Consider the following 25,941-nt stretch of genomic DNA (forward strand, 5'->3'; position numbering starts at 1 on the left):
TTGACATTAACCTGTTTTTTTTGTGTGCATAAGCACTGTGGGCAAACACATACTGTGCGATCATGTTAAAACACAGCCTATTTTCATTCTTTTGATCAGGAATGTTTGAAGCGATCAAGATGTGGAATGTTCCCATTGTGCGCAGTGGCTAAAACAGACCGCTAGAGGTCGTTTAGAGTTCGTAACTTACCCTGGCAGATGCAGATCAGTGTAGAAGAAGACGTATCCGACACCGCACCTTTGACCAAGGTAAGCGAACAAAGAGCAACTAAACCCTAGTCAGAAGTTACATGCAGTGTCTAGTTGTCTTTGTTGCGCGGTAGTGAAGCATTTTTAAATATATCCGACCGCTTCTGACGATATTTATAGCGCAAACTTCCAACTCCACCTCAGCAAGTACGTGGCTAACAGCTGCAAGCTAACTTTCGTTAGCCACTCTTCAAACTATCCAAGCCTGAAAATGTCATTCAAGTCGACTCAGTTGTCTCCCCCGACAGGGACGGTGACACGGTTGCTTTGTTTGACGCGTGAAGACGCGAATGTCTCGTTTAAGCCCAACTCGGCGGAGTCAGGAACTTTGAAGGGCTTATCAGCTACCCAGTGTTAGCAACTGACGCTCGGGTTTGTTTATGAGAGACGAACGCAAACTGTTGACATGAGCAGTGCTGAAGAGGATGTTTGGCATTTCTTCGACAGCTAGCAGCGTCTTTACTTGACTGCAATACGCTGTCGGAGGCAACGTTGTGGTTAACTTTTCAAAACGTACTCTTTTTTTAATTTATTATTTTGTTTATTAAACCATTCTCGAAATAAGTGTCGACATATTGACTTTATCCTTCCGACAGTGAGTATTTTTTTGCTTGTCGCCATCATTGTAACTGGCAGGTCATCGTTGTATCATTTTAGTTATTTTAACGGAATAAAAACACGTTTTGCTATTGCATTGTATTGGGGTATAAACACCATTCGCCTCTTACGAGTTTTGTCTCTCCCTTTGATCAGGATCACTATTGCCTCAAGTCAGATATTACGCAGTATTTATCATCACAGTCACTCTGATAAATAACAAAGTAAACGAGAGAAATGGGGGTTTTACTGACATGGAATCATGGAATCCCATGGTCCTCTCCCACAAGAGCTGGAGGAGGTTCCAGGGAAGAGGAAGTCTGTGCCTTTTTTTGGTCCAGCTGCTGCCCCCTTGACCGACCTGAGATAAGGAGGGATGGCGGTTGGGAAGGAACCTTTGAACAGGGAAACTGTGTCACAAGCTTAAACAAATTAAAGTATTAGTATGTTGGAGTGAATGAGCCCAGGAGACACACACACATACATGAAAGGAGATCCTCTCTCGTCCGGTGCACAGGATGGTGGGATTTAAAAATGTAGACATGTTTGACGTATCCGTTATTGTCACGAGGGCTGTTCAGCAGGTCAAATGCAAAGTGTTTCTTGGTGAACACACTGGGTGTGTCCCTCTTTGTAAAACATGTTCTCGATGAATACAGTACAAACTGATTTTGAAATGAACACAACCTCAGCTGAGGAGAGTTATTACGCCTTTATCCATGAATGGAAAATTGATCTATTTTGATTCTGCCCCCTTCCTATGTATGGCTTGGGAAAATATGTGATTAGATTTTTTTTTCTGTTTTTTTGGTAATGAAGAATCGCATGAAGATGCTGTTGCTCTTGTTTCCATCTTAACTTTATTTATGATGTGTGACTAACGAAATAATTAGTTGTAATCATTCTCGAAGTCAGAAAGCCAGTGGTGTGTTTAATGTGGGAGATTTGTCCGGGAGTGGGCGATGCTTAGTTTCTGGACTTCCCCAGGCACAGCATGGCGATGACTGGCCAGAGCTCCTGTTCCTCGATGAGTAACCACACCAAGGAGCGGGTCACCATGGCCAAGATGACCCTGGAGAACTTCTACAGTAACCTGATCGCGCAGCACGAAGAGCGTGAGATGAGGTGAGATGGTGCAAAATGACCCTATGCATGACCAAACGTGTGGACCATTCCGTCAGTAAGTGTGGTGTGTGAGAGCTTCCTGGTCAGGCAACATCATTAGATCTTAGGCGTAAGTCATCTTAATACAAATTAAGTGTACTGTTGCATGTTTTTATGTTTTGGATTTGACTAGAGTGAATGTTTGTCACTGTGTGTAAAAGTTGCAAAAATATCGGTCACATTTTTCAACGTCAATATTGCTCATGAATGTAAAGTAAGTTGAACTTTTCTTCATTTCAGGCAACAAAAACTGGAGAAAGTCATGGATCAGGAAGGTCTGGCTGATGAGGAGGTGAGACATGCGCTAGCTAACACGCAGAAAGCCACTTGGTGTTGTGCAAACAGTTGGTTATTCACATCCTGTTCCTCTGCATTACATCATGATGAGATGAAATAGTTCCACATTTTCTTCTATAAATGGTGTTTGAGTCTCACTGCGTTGTAGAAATTGACACAGTTTAAAAGTGGTGACGTTTGAAGGTCGATTTTCTTGGGAGGTGACGCGTAAGAAGGGAGCACTGTGTCATATTCAAGTGAATTTTGACCTGTTCCCAAAAAGTAGTTTTATTATGATATTTGGACTATGATATGATTTATTATGCTTGAACTTGCAATTGTTTTCGTATGCTGCTGAAGAGAACTTTCAGGTTTTTCTCTCAGGTGGAATTAGCATAGTCAAATCCAGTAAGTCATTAGAATTCAAGCCCATGTTAGCTCGTGCACTGCACATGTACACACAGGAAGTCAGAGAATGCCGTTCGTTTTGTTTGTTTAAACTTCCCCTGAAGTGTTTCCGAGAGATAATCTGAATGTTGTTGATGTGTATGTCATTCATTTTGGAGTTTGACTAGTCCGTCTTCATATGCGTCGATGACCCTCTGGATGTCTGTGGTCTGCTGAAACAACCACCTTATCTTGTTTCTATGAGTTCCTGATCTGAAATGTTGCCTTTGTTTTCAGAAACGTATCCGACGTTCACAACATGCGAGGAAAGAAACAGAATTCCTGCGTCTTAAACGCACTCGGCTGGGATTGGAGGATTTTGAGTCGCTGAAGGTGATTGGTCGAGGCGCATTTGGAGAGGTAAAACTCTGAATTAGCTTTCACTGTGGCATCTGTCCATTATCAAGTCACCACATCAGTCCCAGTTTTAACAAGATGAAAATGACATCCTGGGATGTCTGTGTTTTATTCCTATGTGTCCAAGTCAATGTGAAAACTGTTGTGTGTCTATGGTGTCATAAACCGTCCGTCTTCCACCCACAATCTCGATGCGTCTCTTCCATCAGGTGCGCCTGGTCCAGAAGAAAGACACCGGTCACGTCTATGCAATGAAGATCCTTCGCAAGGCTGACATGCTGGAGAAGGAGCAGGTGAGTCAGAGCTCCAGCTTGGAAGCACCCGCTGAGACGCCGCCGTCCGATTACACAGTGACTCTGTCTGTTTGTCAGGTCGGCCACATCCGCGCTGAACGGGATATCCTGGTGGAGGCGGACAGTCTTTGGGTGGTCAAGATGTTTTACAGCTTCCAGGACAAGATGAACCTTTACCTCATCATGGAGTTTCTCCCTGGAGGTATGTTCATGAGGGATGAAGACAAACACTACTGTAGTTCACAGATGAGAGAGTCTCCTTGCTGCCTGCAGGGGACATGATGACCCTTCTGATGAAGAAGGACACTCTGACCGAGGAGGCCACACAGTTCTACATTGCAGAGACGGTGCTGGCCATCGACTCCATCCACCAGCTGGGCTTCATCCACAGAGACATCAAACCAGACAACCTACTGCTGGACTCCAGAGTAAGCAGGAGACTCACCCTCTCATCCTGCTGGACTGAGAAGGTCTAACTCAGTGGTGTCTCCCAGGGTCACGTGAAGCTGTCTGACTTCGGTCTGTGCACCGGGCTGAAGAGGGCTCACCGAACCGAGTTCTACAAGAACCTGAACCACAGTCTGCCCAGTGACCTCAGTAAGCAAAGTCAGGCACCCTTCCTTTTGTTTCACTGCAGCATGCCTGCACTCACATGATCCCAGTGTTTGGCTGGGAGACTGGAGGTCCGAGTCTGAAGCTGACGGTTGTGAACTCCGTTTGCAGCCTTCCAGAACATGAACTCCAAGAGGAAAGCAGAAACATGGAAGAGAAACCGAAGGCAGCTGGTGAGTGATCCTTTCCTCAACACTTAAATCAGCATCTTTGCTGTCACACATGGTTCACAGCTCAAATTTCTGCGATGTCAGTGCAGAAAACAGAGATAAAGAGGAAAGTTAGTTGACATCTCCTCTTCGTGGCTCGTGTTTGAGCTGATGATGTTGAGGCGTTAGCTGTCATGCTTCGAGTCCAACCGCATGGTTCAGCAGAACTTGCACTTGCTCCTTGTCTTTCCTTCACTTGCGAGAGCTCAACACTTCCAGTCAGGGCTGCTGCTTCTTCTGTTTGTGTTGTTACGTTGGGAGTTACAACAGGAACAGGGACTGAATAAAGTCTTTCTTTACTTGTGGTTGCCTCAGCACACATGACACAAACCCAGCAACCATTCAGCAGCAAGTGGCACCACGAGCGTGGCCATGGTGTTGTGATGTCAGGAGGGATGGGTGATATGGACCAAAAAAAGTTCTCACAATAAATCATGATAATGATCAGGATAAATCCATGTTCATTCTCTTCCATGTGTTGGACACTATAGTCTCTCTTGAAACTGTTGATGTCTCAATAGAACAGTGACCTAAGTGCAGAGATGAGAAACTCTATGTTTCGGCTTCGGTCTGCTGTATCTCATGTCTCTGAACAGTTGACTTGAACTATGGAGCAGTCTGGACACATTTCCTAGATGCTACTCAAGAAACATTAGAAGATTCTATTCTCCAAATCACGATTCAAACTGTCAGTCCTTTGTCTTGTGTGGTGAACCAAGGCAGACGAGCGCATCAGAGAACCTATGAGGACCGCTCCATCTAATAAAATAAACACAGATCCAGAGACTCGGAGTCGACCAGTGTCATGATCAAAGGTTCCCTGGATTAAAAATCGCTTTCAAACTACCATGGTGAACCAAAGTCCACCACACTCTCGCAAGCTTTATCTGAGATGCAGAACTGTCATGGTGAAGGCTGTGTCTGGCGGTGTATAGTGTACGATCAGTTCTCAGCCATGCCCAGATGTCGGTGAGCGTAATGAGGGTCCTGTAAGAGTTGAGTCTCCTGTGGACCTCCCATCACTGACAGCAGCTTTCTGCCAGGCTTTCTCCACCGTCGGGACTCCAGACTACATTGCTCCCGAGGTCTTCATGCAGAACGGCTACAACAAGCTGTGCGACTGGTGGAGTCTGGGCGTCATCATGTACGAGATGCTGATCGGTGAGAGACCGCGGCCTCGGCTGGAGCCCTGCTGGTCACATGTCTCTGACCGCGACCCCTGTTCCCCCAGGTTACCCTCCCTTCTGCTCTGAGACGCCTCAGGAGACGTACAGGAAGGTGATGAACTGGCGGGAGACTCTCACCTTCCCTCCAGAGGTGCCCATATCAGAGAAGGCCAAAGATCTCATCCTCAGGTGTGAACATGGTCCAGCAGCTGGGTTGGCTTTGCAAACTGAAGCCAGAGGTCTGTGTTTCAGGTTCTGCTGTGAGGAGGAGCACCGGATCGGTGCCGCCGGCGTGGAGGAAATCAAGTCCAATCCCTTCTTCGAGGGTGTGGACTACGATCACATCAGGTGAGGACTCCAGGTTTGTCCTGATCTCTCAGGTTCTTCATGATCTTTCTCCACTCGCCTGCAGGGAGCGGCCCGCCGCCATCCCCATCGAGATCAAGAGCATCGACGACACCTCGCACTTCGATGAGTTCCCCGAATCAGACATCCTCACGCCCTCAGGTGAGCGTCCGCTCCTCCCTGCTGGTGTTTCTGTTGCACGGCAGCTGATGGGTCGGTGGTGTGCTGCAGCCGCACAGGTGTCCAACCACACGGAGGACCTGAAGAACAAGGACTGGGTCTTCATCAACTACACCTACAAACGCTTCGAGGGTCTCACCGCCAGAGGGGCCATCCCGTCCTACATGAAGTCAGGGAAGAGATGAAGGCCGCTCCATCCTGAAGCCCATCTGAGTGGCCGGGGGTCTCCTCTCCATCTTCTCTGCTGTAGAGCCGCTGCCTTCATGTCTGCAGAGCTGCTTTCACTCTGCTGAAGTGGTGACCCACTTCCACTGGCCTTTCACTCTCATGGGACTTCTCCACAGTGCACACCAGCGCCGTCCCTCCAGGGACCTCCTCTTCTCTCAAGTGCTGCTAGCTGCTTCAGATGGCACACAACCAAAGAGCGAGTCTGTCTTCAGCTTCTTTTCTCTGCCCAACTTTTTGGAGTGACACTTTGAGAGCGACCTGCACGTGTTTGTTACACGCCACTCGCACCTTAACTGCTGCATGTGCAGATTCCATCTCCAGAAGTCGCGTCGTTCATATTTAATCACATGTAAATTATTCCGATTCCTCTCTCTTCAAGCTTTACTCATTTCACTTTCAGCAGGAACGGCGGAGTCATGGTTAGCTTTATATAAGCCAGTGCGAGTTTAGAAAGCGCTTTTTACTCTTGTTTTAAATGTGGAATTCTCCTCTTCACATTCGATTGCAACTCTTTCCAGGTTTTACAAGATCCAAAATGCTGTAGTAGGAAGTGAATGTACTCGGATTATTGTCTGTCGAACTTCATTCATCATAATTCCAGACGTCACCGTGCATGAGAGGCTATTTTAGGGTTCTAACAATAACTTAAATTATTAGAGGTCAGGTTAGACTTCACTTTTCTGGTGGTAGAATTGTAACATTTAACCGAAATTCCATGGAGCCAGTGGAAAGAAGGAGCAGACATCCAAATCGCAAAGACTGTTTTTGTCCCTGGAACAAACCGTCTTCCATTTTGAATCATGAGGTTTTTATACTGTTGGATTGAGAGCCTGCTGAGTTCAAGTGTTCGACTCACCAGAGAAACTTTTCTTTGTCTTTCTCGCTATATTTTGTTCTGGGATGAATTCAAATAAATCTATTTATCTAAAAAAATGTCTGTGATGTTGGTGTCCTTTTTCCACCATGCTGTGAGACCGCGAAGCTCATTTGAGTCAGATACAGTCATCCAAACATTTGACACTGATATTTATTCATAATCCTAAACTGGCACATGCACACCAAACCTGCTTGTTGAGCAGACGTTAACATGAGACGGACAAGAAGAACTTCCAAAAGGGGGCAAGGTCATGACCTTTTGAGCGGCTGCAACCACACAAATAACTTATTTATGAACCGTTCACCTTCACAGTCAGGTCAGCCACCACCTTTTGCCTGTTTTCTTGATCATAGCTCTCTGTACAAGTCCTGGGTTTGTGCAGGAAATCTCAGGAGTGGGAACAGGAAACATGGCTGCCCACCAGGAGGGACGTCTTGGCACGGTTCTGTGGCTCCCCGAGGTCCGGAGGGTTTCTTCACAGTTCTGTATACACGTCAGTCGTCACAGGACGCTGAGCAGGAGGTGGGCACCCGCCGGGAGAAGAAGCTTGACCCTCTGAAGAGAAGCCCCTGGTGCAGATGAGACCACCGTGTCACCCTGGTTCACCCTACAACACCCTGTTGGTGAGCTGCTCACCTGCTGACTCAGGTGCTTCCAACAGTGCAGCCAGGACCTGAAGATGGGTGAGTGAGGAGGAAGACCTGCCACGAGGCTGGAGGCAAACAGACATGTTTGCATTTTGCAAATAACAGTGGGACGATTTGAATGTGTTTTTAGCACAGAAATTGGTTAAGTGTTTGAACACACGTTTCAGTTTCACAAACGAAAAACAAATCAATGGAGCAATACTTGAAAACAAACAAGAACTGCTGGCTTTTCCTTTGTCTTCAACAGGTGTGCAACCCGACTCCAGCAGCAGTTCCTGGAGGGTTTGCTGCTGCCACCACCTCTAAACATGAAACTTACCCGCCCAGACAGAGACTCACCCACAGTTGTTGACGGCCATGATGTCTGCCACCAGCATGAAGGGATACGTGAGAACACTGACCGCGATCTAGACGAACACACGTGCTGGTCACCTGATGCCGCAACGGTGCGCGGGCCGTCTACTCACCCCCATCACAAACCGGGAGTAGCCCCTGATGGCAGAGGCCTGGCTGAACTGCACCGCAAAGACATCAGCGTTAGTCCACAGGCAAAACACAGAGGCGCGCGGGAGGCGCGGCGGGACGTACGCTGTCGTCCACGGCGTACGTGTTGATGAAGTGAGCCAGAAGGTTGCAGCACCACAGGAAGAGCACCTCTCCCAGCATGTGCGGGACCACGCCGCTGTGAACACAAGCGCCAGTCACGCACTCCACAGAGGCCAGCGGCTGAGGCTGACTTACACGTAGAAGCCAAAGATTCCTTCTTCCTGGAAGATCTTGGAGACGCACCTGAGGATCCCACTGCAGACACACACGTTCCGGAATAGCCAGTCAAACATCCACGCGTGGGTGAGTGAGTGAGTGAGTGCTCTGGTACCTGTACTTGACCTCTCTGCCAACAAACTGGGCCATGCAGCGCACAGACATGACTGCAGAGAGAGAGAGAGAGAGCAGCCGTCAGTCACACACACACACACCTGTGCTCACCTGGACACTCATGCACTACTTCTGCTTCAAGTAGGACGTGACTCTGATCCTGAACTGGGCTGGACCACAAACGGGACGCGCCTCAACAGAGTAAGAGGTCAAAGATCAAATAAAAAAAGGAAGCTGAGCTGCTCATCGTAGTGTCCGAGTGAGTGTTGTGACGGAAGAGAAGACGCCGTACCGTGAAAAGGATGCGCCAGAACTCTGGACACACACTGGACCATCATCTCCTGAGAGGTCTGGAGACACAATTCACACGTCAGAGGTCAGGCGCCGGTTTGAAGTGGCGGTCAAACCTCTCACCTCCTTCACAACCTTGCGAAGAGAAGCGTCAGCGCTGCCATCCTTGGACGACAGCTGAGCCTGGACAGGACAGATTTGCGTCTCATTCCCGCAGACACAAGGCTCCCCTGCTCCACAGCAGCGGCCCGAGTTGCAGCGTACCTGTTTGACTCTGCACCTGATGACGGTGGAGACGGTGCTGGACATGATTCGGGTGGAGAGGCCACGGAAGAGTCCGATCTTTCCATCCACCTTCACGATGTACCGAGCTGCAGACGCGGTTGAATTAACCCGCTGCGAAAGGACTTTCTGAGCGAACAAGACTCACCGTAGGAGAAGAAGCCAGGCAGGTACAAAACTCTCCTCCCGAACAGAGTCGTCCCCATGGTCGGTGATAGAGGCTCATGTCCCAGCTGGAGAGGAGGAAATGGAATTGATCAACAGTGGGAAAACGCGACTGGATTATTAGACCTTTCTAGTAAAGGTCTAGATAAAAGGGGGAGTCTGGAATGGTCATGGTTTGGGTCTTGTGAGCCGAGTTAAGTCTGCCTGCTGATACACTGCCCACCACATTCCAGGAGGATGAATATCCATGAGTGGAATTTGATTTTAAAATCCACCAAAGTTTAGGTCCAAGGCCCTTGTCATTGACATGTGCAGATGAACCTGGTGTCCCTCTGTGCTCCAGTGGTCTCACGCTCTGCTAGTCACACAGAAGAGCTCAGTTCACTTCCCCCATTGGATTCACAGCTTTTTTGTAGCCTTGGAGCAGAGGCGTTCAAATGAGAGGGATAAATGTTAGAAACGAAAAGGTTTTGCAGTGGCTGGGTAGCTCACTGGGATGAGTGCTGCACTATATGTGAAGAGTTGCTGGTTCGAGTCCCACATGTGCAGTGCGTCATTGGTGACTGACATTTTCGTTGTCTTGTTCAAATGAGAGGGATAAATATAAGAAACGAAAATGTTCTCGAGTGGCTGGGTAGCTCACTGGGATGAGTGCTGCGTTGCATCTGTGAGCCATTGGTTCAAGTCCCACATGGGCACTGTACCTTTGTCAACTAATATTTTCCAGACGCTTATTCAAATGAGAGGGATAAATATAACAAACGAAAATGTTCAAGTGTGGCTGGGTAGCTCACTTGGATGAGACTGGTGTCTCTTGTGCGCTCAGGCGCTGGTTCAAGTCCCAGCTTGGTCGTCTCTGTTTTATCACATTTATATGTGAAGAGTCTGAATGTGCGACTCAAAGCTGCCCGAACATGAGTCTCAGTGTGAACAGCTGTGGTCGAGTGGTTAGAGCAACAGTCCCTGCTCAAGTGTGAAAACCACCGTTCTGTTTGTGCGTGAGTTCGAATCCCACTTGTCCCATGGGATCATTGACCCGAAAGATGGTGTTTGGTCGGCCGGTGTTGGTTGCGTGACGTCTCGGAGCGAAGTACAGAAGGAATGAGGTGGACAGAGCTGGATGAGAGAGTAACACAGGGAGTTATGTCATTATTTTCCAAAAGTGTTAGTAATATACCAAAAAAAAATGGGTTTTTTTTGGCTTTTTTTCTTTCTTTCATTTTTTTTTTTTTTTTTTGGTCACACCCTCTCACTTACCAAGCCCCACCTCCTCAGTCATCAAGCCCGGCCTTCATTGAGTTCTGACACCATCTTTGTTTTATAGCCATCACCACCACACTGAGACTTCACGCAACTTGTTTAACACATCATCATTGGAGCTTCATGCTCGCTTCAGTGGCCGAGTGGGATTTGAACTCTCTCTTGTGTGTGACGGACCGGAGGCTTTCACGCAACATAACCACTCGACCACAGCCGTTCCTCCGGTCACAGCTCGCCTGAGCACTTTCATGTTTCAAATACAGACCAATATGATAAAAACACTGGGCCAAACTGGGGTTCGAACCAGGGACCTGCAGAATACAGAGCAGGTGCTTAAGCCAGTGAGCTATATGGCCATGAGACGATGCATGTTTCTTCACATTTTTCTTTCCAACTAACTCAATAACTTGGTAAAACATGAAGATCACGAGCAGAAGGGGGGATCGAACCAGGGACCTGCAGAATATAGAGCAGGTGCTTAACCCAGTGAGCTATATGGCCATGAGATGATGCATGTTTCTGCACATTTTTCTTACCAACTCACTCAATAACTTGGTAAAAGACAGAGAAGAAGAGGTGGGAATCGAACCCATGTGACAAGAGGTTGACCTGCACCGTAAAAAAAGAAGGTCAGCTCTAACCACTCCACCATGAAGGCTGGAGGCTGCCTGAACGATCCGGGGTCATTTAGTTTTCACCTGTTAGCCGTGATGACAGCTGAGGTGGAAGAACAAGAGTCAAAATAGTCTGGACTTTTCCGACACACGAAGTCAAGCTCACTGCTCCATCAGGCTCCATCAACATTTGTACAGCGCCACCACATGTTCAGAGCTCCTCATTGCTCCTCACTCAAGTAGGTCAATTTCACTTTCCATGTTTCATTGGAAAAAGTCAAGAAATAAAGAGCAGCTGAGACTGGAAGCTGCTAAAGAGCAGAGCTCAGATACAAGAGAAGAAGGCGTCCATCTCAGTAAGCTGTGAAGACAGAGGGGGGAGCAGACTCCAGGGTCATGGGTCGTTCTCAGCTCCGCACTGTTGGACAGACAAAACTGGGCGGCATCAGGCGTTTCTAGTTGTAATTCCACTGTTCTGCCACTAGGGTCCGTGTGGCCGCACGAGTGTTGGCGGAGGTGTGTGGTGCAGCAGAGGGAGCAGTTTGTCATCTCTGGTAGTCGGACAGATGAGGCCAAAAGAGGTCGCTTTGATATTTTAAAAAAATGAAATAAATCTGCATCACTCCTTCTCTACTTCCTTCTGGGAGGCCACACCACTGACATCATCAAGCACAACACCAACTGACTGCCACTGCTCCAGGCTCATGCTCCCTCTGAAAAGACTGTTCTATAAATGAATATCTGGTTGAAAAGTCAGCCGATCATCTCCTGCCAATCCCTCCACAGCAGGTGAGCGAGCACGCTCTGTCCGCCAGCACAGCCTGCAGCTCCCTGCTCTCCACTTCCTCCACCATGTGGCTCTGGGAGGAGTGAAACCTGCCACCTGGTGGAGGAGACCAGGGAGGCGCTTGTTTGGTAGGAGGAGCACCACCGAGACCAGGAGGGCAGATTTGACTGACTCTGATTCTGAAGAGGATTATTCACAATGGAGCGACCTGCAGAATGCAGAGCAGGTCTCTAATATTCACAATGGAACCATCACCGGGGTCATGTTCCTCTGACTTGTCTCATGATGCACCATGATGAAGATCAAGGGAGAGCAGCGGGAACGAACCCAAGACAGGAGTGAGGTGGAGTGGTTCAGCACATCTGTTTGATATCATCACTTTTTATGATTCCGTTCAGTTCACATGCATTAAAAATTGTTTCAAGTTTCAGTTTTTTATCAACTTCAAGATCTGTGTCTGACGTTGCTGGAACTTTTGCGATTCTTCTGTTTAATGGAATTGAAAAACTCTACAGTTTTCAACAAGTTCCAGAAATTGGAGGGAACTTGGTTGGAAGAATCAAATGTGAGCTCCACACATAAAGGGCAAACAAACTAAAACCTCACAAGAATGTTGGAGACATTGTGGATGTAAGATTGCAGACAACGCTCACATCACATCATACAGGTCTTCTGGACGAAGGTCAGAAAATATTGAGATATAAGATTCATCATGTTGTAAAATCTATTGCTTTTTGGTCTCATGGAGGAAGATGTGATGCATCAAGAGGATGTGTACCTGTGCAAAGTCCTATTAATTGCTGCAAAAAAATATATATTACAAGAAATTGGTGCAAAACTGAAGCACCAAACATCAAACAATGGATAAATGTTGTCAGGGAAATCTACGACATGGAACACGTCACTTTCTCTCTCAGACTGCAAACTGAACACTGGATGATTAAATGGAAGAAATGTGTGTCCAAAGAAAGAGAGGATGTGACGGATGCAAGAGGGTAATGACAAGTTTGGACTGCTACTAAGAATTACCCAAGGTGTTGAGCCCCCTTGGTAGAATTGAAACATTGAATCATTTGCCTGACTGTATGTTTATTTTATTTGTACGATTCTTTCACCTTTTGTTTTTTATTTCTATCTGGGTTTGTTCTGACCCCTATGTTAGTGTATGAATATGTGAGGAAAAAAATGAAAAAATAAACAGTTAAAAAAAAAGAAAAACTGTACAGTTTAAACGGTTGATTAAAACAGTTAAAAAAAAAAGAAAAGAAACGCTTTCATGCCTACATATAACCAGCAGAGGGCGTTATTGATCCCCATTTGACGGTGGTTTATTATTATTATTATTTATTATGAGTTATTTATAAAATATTATCACAGCATTATAATCGCTTAACTGATCACATTTTTATTGCGCTGTGTTTATCTAAACACTAAATAATTTTCCCCTTGAATTATGAGGAGTCTCACAAAAAGCGCCTCATGATCAAATCATCCTCGCCTCTGACACAAGCGACGCTTTTGAACGCAACCTTCAGGTGTTTCATCTGCTCGGATGTTGACATTCAAGTCAGCTGAGCAGCTCGGACCGCGACGCGCATGCGCACTCCGCGTCCCCGCCACAACAAGGCTGCGGTGTCCGCGTGTTACCTGTATGAGCAGTTTGACGTAGATGAGCGGGTGTGTGAGGGTCGTGACCCCGGCGCCCAGAAGCAGCAGCCCGCTGTCCACCTCCACCGAGCCCGCTTCATCACCCGGACTGGACCGATCGTCCGGCGAGCGGTCCATCGTCGACAGCGTCAGAGCGCCACTTCCGGTTCCTTCAGCGGGAGAGACAACGACTTCCTCTGCGACACTTCGAGCTTAAAATTCTGTTGAATCACGGAGATATCTTAATAAATAACACGAAAAGGTGGAACCCAATTTTGAAACATTAGTTTACCGGTGCGTGGTTAAGTCCAGTTGCAGATGCAGCGGGGCCTTTTGTCCACAGGGTGGCAGTATTGTCCCACTTCCACATCTGAGGCAGCGGACTCAGGCAGATGACCTTTGCCCTCTCACATGTTACAACGCCCCGTCGCGCCTCTTCAGCAGAACTAATGGATTGATAAGAAGTTCTGCATTCAGCAACAGTCCAACTCCACCTCCAGACGCTTGAGTTCCATTTCAACTACTTTTTTGTTTGTCGTTTTCTTGTTGTCATGACAACAAATGCAGCCATTCTGCACTGGAGAGCTTCAAGGGCCTGTCAGCCCGGTCAGTGAAGTCAATGGAATGGATCCCGCTGTTGTTCTCACTGATCTCTTCATCCACCTTGTCCACGTGTCCTTGGCTCCATCAACAATATGTCCATTTTAATATGGAGGCTTGTGCTCTTCATGTCTGAGATCTGAAGAAGCCATTAGCTGCAGCGACCCGGGTCACGATCAAGCAGAACCCGCGGACGTCATCAGCGCCACGTCGCGGCGACTCGCTATCAGATGAGACTTCACATGTTTGCGTCGGCTTGATGTGGCCAGAGAGCCAGCTTCGGTTTGGCGGCTTAAAAAGTGCAACACTAATATAGTAGTTTAATCTTCAAAACTCCACGGAGATGGCGGATCCAAGCGGCTGAGATGAGTTTCCTCCGCAGGGTGGCTGGGCGCACCCTTAGAGATAGGGTGAGGAGTTTGGTCATCCGGGAGGAGCTCGGGGTGGAGCCGCTGCTCCTCCATATCCAGAGGAACCAGCTGAGGTGGCTCGGGCATCTGATCCGGATGCCCCCTGGACGCCTCCCTGGGGAGGTGTTCCGGGCATGTCCTACAGGGAGGAGACCCCGGGGAAGACCCAGGACTCACTGGAGAGATGATGTCTCCGGTCTGGCCTGGGAATGCCTCGGGATCCCCCGGGAAGAGCTGGAGGAGGTTTGTGTGGACTGGGAAGTTTGGGCTTCCCTGCTCCGAATGCTGCCTCCGCGACCCGACCCCGGATAAGTGGCAGAAGAAGGTGAAGGTGATATTCAAAACTTGATATGAAACAATTACAGTTTACTTTATTCACAATAAAAAGCCTACAATAATAACAATACTAGCCTCGATTGATAATGGTAAAAGGTTCCCATAATGCAGTGTGCTCCGTTTGTAAGATCTTCATCATGTTTTCCTAAATCACCTGGAGAAGCTGCCAGACTCTGCCATCGATCGCGCTCAAGTGCCGCTGCAGAGGAGCGTTGAAGTGCGGCTCCCTCGGGAGCCAGAGCAGCACAGCCCGGTCAGAGCAGCTTCAACAGCATGTTTACGTCCTCGCCAAAGCAAATCTCCATCCACCACTAAATCGGATCAATGAGCGCCGCCGTCGCAAACATTCCAGAGATTCATGTCCGGAGGAGCGAGCGGATTCAGCGCCGCTAAATCAAAGTGACTCGCAGCGTCTCCACATGATCGAAAGAGTCGTTTATTTCCAAAGGAGATTAGGAAGGTCCGACAGATTCGAGCGTCTTCAAATTTACACCGCTCAATAAAAGCTTCTGGATCTGTATTTGTCTGAGTCGCGGAGGGAGAAAGAGAGGCGGATATTGACACCTTCATCTGTCACAAGATATTGATGAGTCTTTTGGTTTCTGTATCTAAACACAACCATTTTTTTTCTTTTTCTTCCAAGTACTTATTAAATTATCTTTCTACTTTGACCAGGTTTCTGATTTAAAAGTGCGTTACATAGCTCACCATAAGGGCGGGGTGTGCGGATGGATGATGGGTCTCCAGTCCTCTCGCCTTGTCAACATCTGCGTCGTAACCATGGCAACCCTCCTAACTAAAGAAGTTTCACCGTCTTCCGCACAGCACACCGAGCAAACCCCAAAGGTCACCAGTCATGGGCCTCCACACCTGCGACACGCATTGTCTCGACGCAAGTACAGATCGTCCTCACACCTTCACCTGTCAAGCAGCTCGTTACAGGTGCAGTGGCTTCGGCAGACCCGTAGGGGGCAGCACCAGTCTCGTGTCGGAGCCACCAGAGCCTGTGTCTCTTGGACAGGATGTACCGAACATGCTGCACTGCTCGAACAGAAGCACATTCACAAGCGCACAATATTTTCCTTGGAATACTTTAAAAAATCCTTTTATAAATTAAACACATCTGAATTATTTATCATGTTTTATATTTAACTTTGTACAGCACCCATCGTGATACATATTTCATCTGGAATGAGCTTCAAAAAAGCTTAAAATTATTAGCTATTTTCCTCAACTATAGCTTTAGAAATAATCAGGATACAGCCCCAAAAATTGGTCACAGAGAAGAGAAAAGTGCTGGTGAGTACTGGGTGTCGAGCTGGCAGGAGGCAGACAGGACGGTCAACAGTGTAAATCTGGCTCCCGGCCACACAGAGAGGCCGTGTTGAATGAATGAGTCGGCAGCGAGGAAGAGCCAGGTACCGGGAGGGAGCCGGGTCAGACGGTGCTGCTGTCCTGTATCTTGTTCTCACAGCAGATTAGGATTTTGGATTAGGATTAGTCAGCACTAATGGTTGGTCCAGGGTGGGGAGGAAGAGCGTCGCGGGCCGCCCTGGGTCACTCAGGAGACGCCTGTCAGGAGACGGCGGCGTGACGCGGCTGATGCAGAACCATCCGGAATAGCCGTGTCGCAGCGTGATCAGGCGGAGGAGGAGGCCATATAGAGCTCATACCTCCTTCATCTGGAGCGAACACATGATTCACCACATGCTAAAAGACTATTAAACAGGAGGACAAATATTAACTGAGGGAGGGAGAGATCATCCAGACAGGAGCTCACATGGTTCACGTGTTGAGCCTCGCTGAGACCGCACATTTGGAGCATGACACTTTTCCATGTTTACTGGACATTCCGATCATTCCACAAACTGGGTCCCAAGCATTCTGCGAGGTCACAGAGTTCACAGACTCGAAGGGCATGTCCATACCACGGGGGGTGGGTTAAAAATGGAACTTGCTTAAAATAGCCAAAAACCAGAGTGAAGCACAGAGAAGAATCCACTGAGACACACGTCATTGAACAATACCTTTTTATTCTCACATAAAAAAAACATCAGAAACACACTGTAGACACTGGAGGAAAGTGAAAGAGCAGCTACTTCACACAACGCTTGGTGAACGACGTGGCTCTCAGCTGTGAGACAAGGGAATGGGTTGCATAGAACCTGTAGTGTTGGTGACAAGGGAGAGGCCACCTACAGCATCTAACACATCCTAAACTGAGACTCGCATGTCGGTGTGGATGCAGTGGAAATGTGTCTCACTTGACGACCACGAACTACCAGGACTGAAATGCCTGATTTTAAACAGGATATTTACCAAGGTTGCTTCCACTTGGTGATGTTTACATTCAGGCATTTGCTTGGTCTCTATTTACAGTCAGTGTGAGCTAAACTAGCGGCGACAGGTGGCGAGGTGGAGCGAGATACGCCGGTGTTCAACGTCACTGGAGTCGTCGTGGAAACAAAAGAGTGGCTGAACCAGACACAAAGAAGCCGGTGGAAGTGGTGGTCGGAGGTAAAGGGCTACGTCCGGCGAGGTCCAGAGGAAGGTCCAGTCAGCAGAGGTTGAGGTAGGACACACTAAGACCACGCCTACTGCTGAGGAAGCGAACATCAGTTCAGTGTACTAAAGGCTCAGAAGGCTCTATCGCAGTGTCTACATGAGAGAGAGTCGGTCCTCACAGCAAAGCAAGCGCGCTGCCCCGCCCCACCTGACATCACAGGACACAGCCACCAGTGGAAATTGCTCCCGGATGGCAAATCTTCTCATTTCCTGAGAGACTCTTCCAGTCAGATGCAGAGGGAGAATGGCTCCACGTCTGCTGCCGTGACCCAAAACGCTTTGATGTTGGGGAAAGGTTTGGACATGAATCATTCATAACCTCTGCGCCTTACATCACGAGCTTATACAACCACATTCAGATATCAAAACAACTCCAATGCCAGCGCCGAAGCAGGGTACAAAGATAAGGCTTCATCTCACCAATCTGATTTTAGCTTCGATATTTTGGTCATTTTTCCAAGCGTTTTGTTCCGAGGTGGCAGCAACACTAGGTCCGAGAGTCTCTTTGGATTTCAGGTCCCACATCTGGGCATCATTTGGTTCCAACTGACGCTACACGGCCAAGAAGATACCTGTGACAGAGGGGGTTCTTTAAGGCACATGCGTCTTCAACAGTCCTCCTCCTGTCCGGGCTTCATTCACAGTTTCTGTGTGTGTGTGTGCGGGTCTATCTTCACAGTACACGTGGTCACAGTACACGTGGTCACAGTCCAGGTGAGCGCAGGTCTGCAGAGACAGGAAACAGAGGAGGGTTAGCATGTGGCAAACGCCGCAGCCTTTTCAAGTACAGACACGTCTAGTCAGGACACTGCTCCTATCGCTGCAGCTTCAGATCTTCACTGGTTTCCAGTGTGACATGCCTGAGCTCGTACGCCGAGTCCAACACAAGCACTTCCACGGAGCATTTGTGTGCAGTGCATGGCTTCAGGAGGCAGGTTCCATGACCTATATTTAGACAGCGCCTCCAGCTGCAGGTGTCCGGTGACAGAGTCTTCATGAGAAAAGGTGTGTGCGAGGGCGACCGTGCGTCAGCACTGTCCCCATAAGCTGGCGACATCTTCCTCCCCGCGTTGCGTGGCCCTTGTTTCCGAGCTCTAATAATAGCGCCAGCAAACATGCCACTGTTCTGGCTCTTGCATAACGCGGCAGCACATGTCGCCAACACAAGTGGGTCAGCTTAGCGGGACACACGCAAGCCCAGAAATGCTGATGTCATCAATGTTTACACTGGCGTCCATTTTGTGTCGCCGTGTGGACTCCTGTGCAAGGTTCAGATGAGGCTAGCACCACAGCTCTGCCATAAACAGGACTCCATTCACACTCAAGTCCTCATTCCACACCCACGCACGGAGGTTGTTGGACGGTGGGAGGAAATCTGAGTGCAGAAAGGAGGTGGAGGGTGAATCTCTCAACATACTTTCCTGCCCAGACGTTCCCTTGATGAACTTCCGTGTTTGGCCACACGCGAGACTGGCTGCAGTCCTCCTTAAGGAAGTCCATTTGAAAGTCTCCAATACTGCATGCTCAGCATTAGAAATGTAGGAGCCTCACTGTTTTCAATCTCCACTATTTGGAGCGGCAGCACCCAAAGGGCAGAGTAAACAAGAGGACGGGAGACTGACATGGAAGCTGTGTGCCTTCCCAACCCAGCTCCAGGCCATTGGGGTTGCATAACCCAACAGACTGCCTAGTAAACAGAACCAGTATGGGCCAGTATCTGTGGGGAAGTGGTCGGACTGGCTTTCCAATAGGCTGGAGACTCTCTGGGAGCTGAGATTATGGGTGTTGGATTTTTACAAGCTCCGTCTGCCTCTGCGGTTGCGTGAGGCACGCAAGGCAACACATTCATGTAAACGGTTCATTATGTAAGTTTAGGTGTGTGAGCTTCTGACGCCGCCCTCCGAGGACATCTGAGGCATAAACAAAAGGAGATCCCACACACACAAGAACTATGACTCCCACAAAAAAATAAATCAATATTTGTCACATGAAGCCACATTTTTCACTGTGAATGAATTTGGTATATTACCGAATCTACCAGAGCTTGTGGATTACATCAACAATTGAAGGACGGAAACAGGATCCCAGACTCCTGTTACCTCTGTCAGTGCTTTACCGAAGCCCAGATACAGTTCTGGCAACAAGCACTCATGTAACTAGCGCAGAAAACGTGACATGTCGGTGAAGATAACTCCAACAGCCATGCGACCTCAACAGTATGGCAGCTACATCCAAGTTTGAAGAATCATCAACACACCAGGGGCCCGAAACAACAGGCTTCGGCTGCCGCCGTCACTTCCGACACGAGTGTCACCGAGGGCAAGTCAGTGATGGACACTATGTCAACAGCTCACGGCCAGTGTAGTGGAAGTGATGGGATCAGCAGACCGTGGGACACCGCTGTTCTGGATCGTTGTTTTGAAACGGACGGGACAAACCAACCAAAAACAGAGCGCCGCCGTTCCCTTCTTATGTAACGTTCGCGCCGCGACTATGTTTCTTGTACATTCTGTTCGGAATTTAGAGGCTGGCAAAAAAATATTTACGAGCAGAGCCGCCCCAGAATGCCAGCTTTTACAAGACTGTTGCATAAGTATGTCAATGAGCTCACCTCGCTGGAAAAAAAACTTGTAAAGATGGCCTCCATTTTGGCAGCCTATTATTGCCGTTACTGACTCTACTGGGAACACATTGTCCTTCGTGCTTAGTGTGCGGACTTCACTTCCTCCAGCCACGCAACATCGGCATCCTCTCCGACCCCAGATGGGTGGTAAAGGGTCTGTCGCGGCAGGAGGAAGACGCCATGGCTAACTTTTCACATGCTACAGAGCCGAAGGCGCGAGGTCAGAAACCCTGTTAAAAAGAGAGCGGCGGCGGGGAGTGAAGAGGTGGAGTTGTGTGGCCTGGTTTGAAGAGACAAGGCACAAGGCTGGCAGGCAGTGAAAGGACAACATGTTCCCTGCGCAATCTTCCATTAGCCCCAACCAGAAGCAACACTCCGCTCTCATTGTCCTAGAGTGGGGGGAGGGACGGGCTGGGAGGATGGGTGAAGACAGATGGGCATGGAGATCACACTTCCATATGATGGGACGCCCTCATGGTCAACCACATGATGAAATATTAACATCATTTGGGCACATAAATATTGGAGCAGGAATCAAGATCAGAACAGCTGCTCATTTTAGGGCCACGCTTCATGAATGGAATCCACCAATAGCAGCTGTGGATGCTTCCAAGGTCGGCGGGATCCCTGGAAACCCGAGGCAGAGCAGACAATTGTTTAGATCCGCGTAACCACGTCGCCTTGTTGACCCACTGCCACATTGTGTGGAGCTACGCGGGAAGGGCTCAAGCCTATGGAGAGGGGGAGGGTGTCCGAAGAGATCAACCTATATATTGAGCAGTCTATAGATTCCCGCCTCTCTGGTGGGCAAACACGTCTGGTTTTCCAGGTTGACATCTGCTCTGCTGCAGATCAAGGCTGAGCCCACATTTCATTCTAAGCTGATGGGGTCTTCATCTGACCACCGGGCAACCACAAAAAAAACAGGACAAAAATAACAAAAGAAAAACAATACATAGAAGCATCATCCGCATGATGCTATTTCAACAACACCACCAGCTCAACTTGATAACCCGCTTTCCGCCTGTGTATCTTCCATGTTTTCAACTTGTGACACCTCAGTGACCTTGTTTACCAATGTCCCAATGCACATGCTTCATACTTGTGATCTGAAGTCAAACCACCTCCTCCAGTAAAAGTGGACCCTGGCATCAAGTCTTCACTCGCACAGACTTTCCACTGCATCAAGTTCCATTCAGATGCTCTTTCCTTGAAGGTCAGACACTGCACTTTTAGAGTGCAACAATATCTTAAGCTAGAAGCATCACTTCCTGGGAGCATCTATACTGCAGCAGTAAAAAAAACAGGGTGCAGATGTTGGTTCCTAAAGTGAAACCCTGAGTGCAGAGGAGATTATCCAAGCACGGCTGAGGTGGTCACCATTGTAAACAAGGAGCGAGAATGGCGTCAGCAATGTAACAAGCTGCCGCCTGAAATACACAAGCAACAGCATCCATTTAATCCCTCTCTTGAACAGATGACATCTTCTCACACAGAACCAGAGCGGGGCCGTGGGCCTGTTGCGTAATCTGCTCGACCAACATCCTGCCAGAGAAAGAGGCTAATCTGCGCGAGGACAGCAGTTACATCAGAGCGGAGAGGGCGGGGTCTCTCAGGTGGGGTGGGGGGGGTCAGAGGATGCCAGAGCCCAATCTGTGAGTTAATTGACTGACAGGCCAGCAAACTCGGTCCTTGACAATGGAAAGTTCAAGCCCGCACAATCGTCGCTATGTTTCAGGTCAGTGAGCGCACGGTCAGCGTCCGATTGATGTTCTGCAAGGAGTTTCTGCTCCAAATAGCAAACTGAGACAATTTGCATTCTCGGAGTAGAGGCCCCCCAAAACTGGCACCGTCGCCCACAAGCTCCGCCCACTGCCGCCGAGCCTCCTGCGTGTCACATGTCACAATTCATCTGCCGCTTGAAGGAACGTCTGTTTGACAGAGTCAACACAGCTCAGCAGGAAGAGCCCTCCATCAGGTTACACGTTCATGTGTCCACCTTCCTGAGAAGAACCGTGGCCCTCAGATCCCCAATTCTTCAGTGATAATCTAAATAAAGACGACAAGCGAGCGCGAGGAAACTGCTGTTTTCGATTGACTGCTTTCTAAATTGCCGACTCCATTTATTTTTCTTAATATCAGAGACCGTGTGACACACGCCCAGCATGTGTGAATGGAATGAAAGACAGACTGTTTGCCCTGGGGCTCAGGTTGTGCCTGGATCTCCTCCCTTCACATAGCATGAGGGCACAACCACTTCTGCCCGGTGCGGCTTGTCAGTTCAAACTCATCAAAACCTGAACGTCACTTATGAAACCACACGCGAGTGTGAGAGAACTGGCTCCAGGCCCGTCCCATTGTTTGGGTTTAGCGCTTCAGGATCAGCGAGCTAAGTGACATTTAGCTTGTTTGGTTTGAGGAATATTTGTATTTGTGTCGCTAATCCGTCCAAACTGGACCCGACACAGCGTCATGGATCACTAGAATTAACTTCGGTCTGGCTGATCCAATTTCCTTACCCCTGACGCCGTAAGATCCGGCAGAAACGACGAGTCAGGAGTGTAGCCTGCGTGACGCTTCCTCTGACACAGAGCATTAACACAGCCTGTCCTCTGTACTGTGACCAGCATTGTTACACTGTACTGGGCGGTAATTCAATATATAACAGGCAACTGCAGATAAGAAGATCTCTATTTGGTTTTTCGACCATGATTCCGAGAGCCTTTGAAAGTTCCACATGAGGCACTACTGCGCCGGCTCTAGCAGGTGACCGGGTGAGAGAAATCCTAAGGATGTCAGATGGAGGCAAGATTACCTGCTCTCAGCTGCCAGGTCACTGATCAGTCTGAGCAGCTTAACACCAGGAAAATAATATCATGGACCATAGAAGGCTTTACTCCCATCAGGGAGTCTGTGTGCGACGTAAGACACCAGAGAGTGGGTTTACCTGGGAGGTCCAGGGGTCCCACTGTGGGGCGGTGTGCGGGAGTGTCATGCAGCACAGGTGACTTGGCTCATCCGCACCTCCAGCTGGCAGGCGTCCGGACGATCCTGAGGGTTGACCGCCAGCATGTCCAGGATGAGCTTCTTCACCCCTTCAGACATGGAGCTTCTGGCCTTCTGCGGAATATGGAGGACCATTTTAGGGTTCTCCAAAAGCGCCTCACCGACCGGGACGATCTCCGTCCCCTGTCGGATGTAGGTGCCCAGGAGCTCGCGCTTGGTTTCACCGTCGATGAACGTGATTCTCTCCAACATGGCCCAGATGATGATGCCCAGGGCGAAAATGTCCGCTTTGGCCGTGTAATGTCCCTCCCACACCTCTGGAGCCATGTAGAAGTCTGACCCGCAGGCTGAAGAAAGCCAGAACTTGTTGATGTTGTTTTGGTTACCGTTGGTCACAGCAGCTTTGTAGTCGTCGCCGTTTTGGGAATTCAACCCAGCGCAGACTTTACTGAGGCCAAAGTCGGCCACTTTCAGAACGGGGGTCCCTGATTTCTGTGAGATGAGGATGTTGTCCGGTTTGAGGTCACGGTGGACGATGTTGTTCTTGTGCAGGAATGCCACCGCGCTGGTTAACTGCCGCATAAAACTTCGGTTGGTCTGGGGATCTGGTCGGCGAGACAGGATGTACTGATTCAGGTCTCCACCCTCGCAAAACTCCATCACAAACCACAGGTAGCACGGCTCTTCTTGATACCCCAGGATCCGCTCGCCTGCAGGGTGGAGAAGCACATGAAGCAAATGAACACTACGAAATATGGATTTCCTGCAGGGAAAAGCTGACCTCGCCAACCATAGAGTCATTTCATGAAACTACATTTATTCAGATGACTATACTTCCAAATTATTTCCGACAGATTTAAGACCTTGTTTTTACGTTCAGAATACTCACAGTCTGGTGATCGATTAAGACAATGGCAGGACGCTTGCTGGAGAAGACCTGTCTTTGAAGTTTGTTCATGCAAGCAACAACTAGCATCAGTTCTGACCCTGCTGATGCAGTATATTTCTAAATAGATATGTTTGAGTTGAGCTTACATAAACCCAGACAAACTGTGTCTTCAGTAGACGGATACAAAAGCTGTCATCTGCAGATTAATATTTCATGGGCAGACTCTGGACGGTGACACTTATATAACAACCAGAGCTTTTAGAAGCCAACGAGCCGGGACTTTGCCAATCCCAAAATTTAGCCGTTCAACAAGCTGTGTTAATGATTTTAATGTTTCACTTCAAACAATGTGGATCAATAGTGATCAATAAGCCGGGAAGTAAAAAAAAGTAGGTCAAACTGGCCTCATGACAACAACAACAAAACTTCTTATATTCACATCTGCAAATCAAATAACGTTGGACTTTAAACCACAACATTGTTCACCATCTTCAACCCAGTGATAAGGCTTTATAGATTGGAGTGTTTCCTCGAAGGACTCGGGGTTTAAAGCAGTGAGGCACTCAACGGCACAAAGGCATGTTTCCTCTCAACAGAGCTCGTGGAAGGTTGATTTACTTAGCTTTGTTTGTTTTTAAAACACAATGGCGACATATGCAGCGTTAATAATACCGATGACACTGTCGTTTACGTTCTAATCGTGACTGTTTTCCCACTTTGATCCATCAAAAAGCGAGCGTGAACATGAACGTGTAACGCTGTCCTTCTTGACAAAGGTGGAACAAACATCTGTCCTACCTTTCAGTGACGTCTCGACCAGGCGCAAGTAGTGCTGGGACCTCTTGTTGCCGTGGCTCATCTTCTGGGCCAGGCCGTTCCTCTGCAGGACACATTCCTCCAGCTGCACCACGTTCTCGTGTCGGTTCTCCAGGCTGGTCAAAGCCCAGAACTCGGCCAGAGCAAGTTCGACGTTTTCAGGCGCGCCACACTGGAGTCTCTTCACGGCCACCCTGGCCCCGCTCTTCCTGGATATGGCCTCGTACACCACCCCGTAACTTCCCCGGCCCACCTCGCGCAGCAGGTTGTAGCGGGGGGCCATCACCTCCACCAGCTCCCGCCGGTCCGTGTGCACGAAGCTAACAGAGAAGCAATAGTCCTCCTCCCCCTCCTCCATTCGCTCCATGTGGTTGTGCTTCGCCTTCAGACAACGGAGCACCTTCCCCGAGTCCTCCTTCGCCTTCATGGCCGCGCTCTTGTCGCCTCTTACCTTCCTCCTCTTTCTCTCGCAAATATCCATGAGTAGTTTTTCACCAAAATCAACCGGTTAGGGGGGGAATGTCTATCTTTCATTACTGAGACTCTCAACTAGTAGAGTTTGAAGTCCCTTCGACTGTTTTCGGTGGGGAAGCGGCGCGACAATGGAGCGGTTCGGGAGGTAGGCCGCGCAGATCCAGATGAGTCCAGCTGAGAGTTACGAAAACAAAATGTTCCAGAGTCCACCGAGGACAGGGGCGTGGCCTGCTGGTGACGCAGCGGCCGAGGCGCGCTGCGATTGGCCGAGAGACAAGTCGGCTCGGGATATTCCGCCATGTCATTGACAACACACAACACGTAAACAGCGTCTTTGTTGTGAAACATAACACCGCGGTTCGATATTAGACAGTTAGAGAGTGTTATTCACGTCCGCGCTGGTCCACGTCCAACTCATTTGGACGCCAGCAGACAGGTTACAGGGGGCGCTCTCCTCCACAGCACCGTGGCAGCGTGGCCTGACACGAGAGGACGGGCACGTGCACCGAGGCGTGGAGCGGAGGGCCTGCAGCGCACATGCGCACATGCGCACATGCCGCCTTTCATTCAGCCAACTCGTCGTCATCAACAAGTGCTTCAAGAATCCACTCGTTTATTCAATTAGAATGACTTTTGACCCGCACTGACTCCTT

At 48.8% G+C, this 25,941-nt stretch overlaps 3 protein-coding genes across 7 annotated transcripts; 1 reads left to right on the forward strand and 2 right to left on the reverse strand.

The window, feature by feature from the left end:
* The first annotated feature begins 191 nt into the window (after positions 1 to 191).
* On the forward strand, positions 192 to 7,037 carry stk38a (serine/threonine kinase 38a). Of its 3 annotated transcripts, none has more exons than XM_053848642.1 (14): positions 192 to 249; positions 1,834 to 1,971; positions 2,251 to 2,302; positions 2,971 to 3,093; positions 3,300 to 3,383; positions 3,462 to 3,585; positions 3,657 to 3,811; positions 3,878 to 3,989; positions 4,107 to 4,168; positions 5,248 to 5,365; positions 5,436 to 5,559; positions 5,623 to 5,718; positions 5,783 to 5,877; positions 5,947 to 7,037. In XM_053848642.1, the coding sequence occupies exons 2-14, from the start codon at positions 1,841 to 1,843 to the stop codon at positions 6,078 to 6,080; spliced, it is 1,410 nt and encodes a 469-aa protein (XP_053704617.1). In that variant the 5' UTR covers positions 192 to 249; positions 1,834 to 1,840; the 3' UTR covers positions 6,081 to 7,037. The 3 variants fall into 3 exon arrangements, with proteins under 3 accessions (XP_053704617.1, XP_053704618.1, XP_053704616.1); XM_053848643.1 differs by having other exon boundaries at positions 3,878 to 3,980; XM_053848641.1 differs by having other exon boundaries at positions 3,878 to 3,980; positions 5,783 to 7,037.
* Positions 7,038 to 7,132: 95 nt separating this feature from the next.
* On the reverse strand, positions 7,133 to 15,884 carry LOC128749248 (mitochondrial carrier homolog 1-like). 3 transcript variants are annotated; one of them, XM_053848647.1, is made up of 14 exons: positions 15,624 to 15,884; positions 13,862 to 14,015; positions 13,570 to 13,790; positions 9,245 to 9,329; positions 9,079 to 9,185; positions 8,938 to 8,997; positions 8,816 to 8,873; positions 8,525 to 8,576; positions 8,389 to 8,448; positions 8,236 to 8,329; positions 8,115 to 8,162; positions 7,987 to 8,054; positions 7,637 to 7,712; positions 7,133 to 7,569 (listed from the first exon to the last, which is right to left on the reverse strand). In XM_053848647.1, exons 3-14 carry the CDS (start codon positions 13,705 to 13,707, stop codon positions 7,495 to 7,497), a joined length of 921 nt encoding a protein of 306 aa, XP_053704622.1. In that variant the 5' UTR covers positions 13,708 to 13,790; positions 13,862 to 14,015; positions 15,624 to 15,884; the 3' UTR covers positions 7,133 to 7,494. The 3 variants fall into 3 exon arrangements, with proteins under 3 accessions (XP_053704622.1, XP_053704620.1, XP_053704621.1); XM_053848645.1 differs by having other exon boundaries at positions 13,862 to 15,440; XM_053848646.1 differs by having other exon boundaries at positions 14,094 to 15,884.
* A 1,044-nt stretch (positions 15,885 to 16,928) lies between these two features.
* stk35 (serine/threonine kinase 35) lies at positions 16,929 to 25,490 on the reverse strand. The gene is made up of 3 exons (XM_053848644.1): positions 24,797 to 25,490; positions 23,051 to 23,819; positions 16,929 to 18,206 (listed from the first exon to the last, which is right to left on the reverse strand). The coding sequence occupies exons 1-2, from the start codon at positions 25,293 to 25,295 to the stop codon at positions 23,095 to 23,097; spliced, it is 1,224 nt and encodes a 407-aa protein (XP_053704619.1). The 5' UTR covers positions 25,296 to 25,490; the 3' UTR covers positions 16,929 to 18,206; positions 23,051 to 23,094.
* Between the last annotated feature and the right edge of the window lie 451 nt (positions 25,491 to 25,941).

The sequence above is a fragment of the Synchiropus splendidus genome, chromosome 18, assembly GCF_027744825.2.
Source record: "Synchiropus splendidus isolate RoL2022-P1 chromosome 18, RoL_Sspl_1.0, whole genome shotgun sequence".
In the NCBI taxonomy this organism is placed as follows: domain Eukaryota; kingdom Metazoa; phylum Chordata; class Actinopteri; order Syngnathiformes; family Callionymidae; genus Synchiropus; species Synchiropus splendidus.